Source organism: Pararge aegeria, chromosome 22 (assembly GCF_905163445.1).
Source record: "Pararge aegeria chromosome 22, ilParAegt1.1, whole genome shotgun sequence".
Classification (NCBI taxonomy): domain Eukaryota; kingdom Metazoa; phylum Arthropoda; class Insecta; order Lepidoptera; family Nymphalidae; genus Pararge; species Pararge aegeria.
This window is the reverse complement of record NC_053201.1, coordinates 15,000,697-15,002,401: the sequence shown is the minus strand read 5'-3', so window position 1 is coordinate 15,002,401 and position 1,705 is coordinate 15,000,697. Positions and strand designations below refer to the sequence as shown.

The 1,705-nt window shown below is 33.7% G+C and overlaps 1 protein-coding gene across 1 annotated transcript; it reads left to right on the top strand.

The window, feature by feature from the left end:
• Positions 1-407: 407 nt before the first annotated feature.
• LOC120633581 (myosin-2-like) lies at positions 408-1,271 on the top strand (the record flags this gene model as incomplete). The annotated part of the gene is made up of 1 exon (XM_039903790.1): positions 408-1,271. A coding segment is annotated over exon 1 (864 nt), but the record flags the coding sequence as incomplete, so codon positions are not given.
• Between the last annotated feature and the right edge of the window lie 434 nt (positions 1,272-1,705).

Below are 1,705 nucleotides of genomic sequence, written 5' to 3'. Positions count from 1 at the left end.
TTTTATTTTGTTATTCTCGTAACACTCACGAGAGACGTCCCTCCACACACTTAGACAGACTCATTCTCGCTTTACTTGACGGATTTGTGGAAGTATAGTTGAAGAATTAATTAAACTGTCTCAGACAAAAATACACAACCAAATAAACCTTATTTTACAAGTTGTGATTCAAAGTTTTCTTTGCTAAAATTGCTATTTCTATCACTTAAAGATATCCCTAATTAGTATGTTATTGTATTTCCTAGTATACTATCTGTAATATTCCTTAGTATTTATCTCTATTTCCTATAACTTTTTCATAATATATATACATATATTTTTGATCCTTTTCTCTTTCTTCTGTAGGTTATCTAATTTCCTTCACTCACATATACTGTTTGCTGTGTTTCAGGGCGAAGTGCTATAAAATGATGCCAACAATGCTAACCAGAAGAGCGGCTGCATTGCAAGAGCAATTAAAACTTAAAAATGCCCTCAGTGAACTAAAGTCACTGAAACAACTAAATGCTGATTTAATGAGGGAACAAGATGACAGTGAAGTGGAAATGAGATCAATTATTGCCAAGAACTCCCAGCTAAAGGGTGAACTAGCTGACCTACATAGCGCTCACACTCTGGTCTTAGAGGAGCGCAACCAACTCCAGGAGGCAGTGCGTTCTTTTAACCAATGCATATCTACTTATGATGAAGCTTTAGGAAGAATTACTATGTTGGAGGGTGAATTATGTAGCGCACATAAAACTATTGATGACCTTCAGTCACAATTACAAAATGTTGAAATGCAATCAACAAATAACTTGTATGATGAACTACTTACTTCATCCTCAACAATGCCAGTGTGCATCGATCTGACTTGTGATAGCCCTTGTGTTAAAAAAACCAAGCCTCAAATAGATCTCCCCTTTTTAAATAGCCACAATAAAATAAAAAAATACATTAGAATTAGTAAAATAATAAAGAAAACTCAAAAATTAGTAAAAAACCAGAAGAAAAGCAGTGAAAACCTGATACTAAGAAAAGAACGTTCAGTTTTGTTAAATAAGTTAAATACCTTTTCTCTTTCTTTTCAAAGTAGCAGGGAAAAATATGAGAGTGAAATCCAAACCTTAAATGATGTTATTCAACAGCTGGAAGACTCACTTAAAACTATGACTATTAAATATGAGCTGTCAAAAAAGCAGATTGATGAACAAATTCTGGCAGCTGATGAGTTGTTAGCTCTAGGTACCTACAATAGGGCTCGTTTTGAGTCATTGGCAAATAAATGTCAATGTTCTCAAGATATACCTACGGCTAACCTAGACTTAAGTAGTAGTATTTTGTCCTCTAATAAGCTAGAGACCTGCCAAGAGCAGTGTGAAAGTATTATTCCTGTCACTACATCCTTAGATTATAATTTATCAAGTAAGCATAAAAAACACACTTTAGTAATTTCAGACAAGCTAGGTAAAGGTTTTGGTCCTATTATGAACTGTTACCTAGATCACTCAGTGACTAATAGATGTTCACCGGGGGGCTAATTTAGACTATCTTATTGATAGTTTGAACATAGACAGTTTAGATGTAAATAAAAATGTTATATTTTTGTTAGGAGACAGCTTAAATGTAAAAAAGACACAAATTATAAGATGTGTAGAAAAATTGCTGGCTTTGCATGAAAAATCTAAATGTAGATTTGTTATGTGTGCCTTTCCGTACTGTGGCA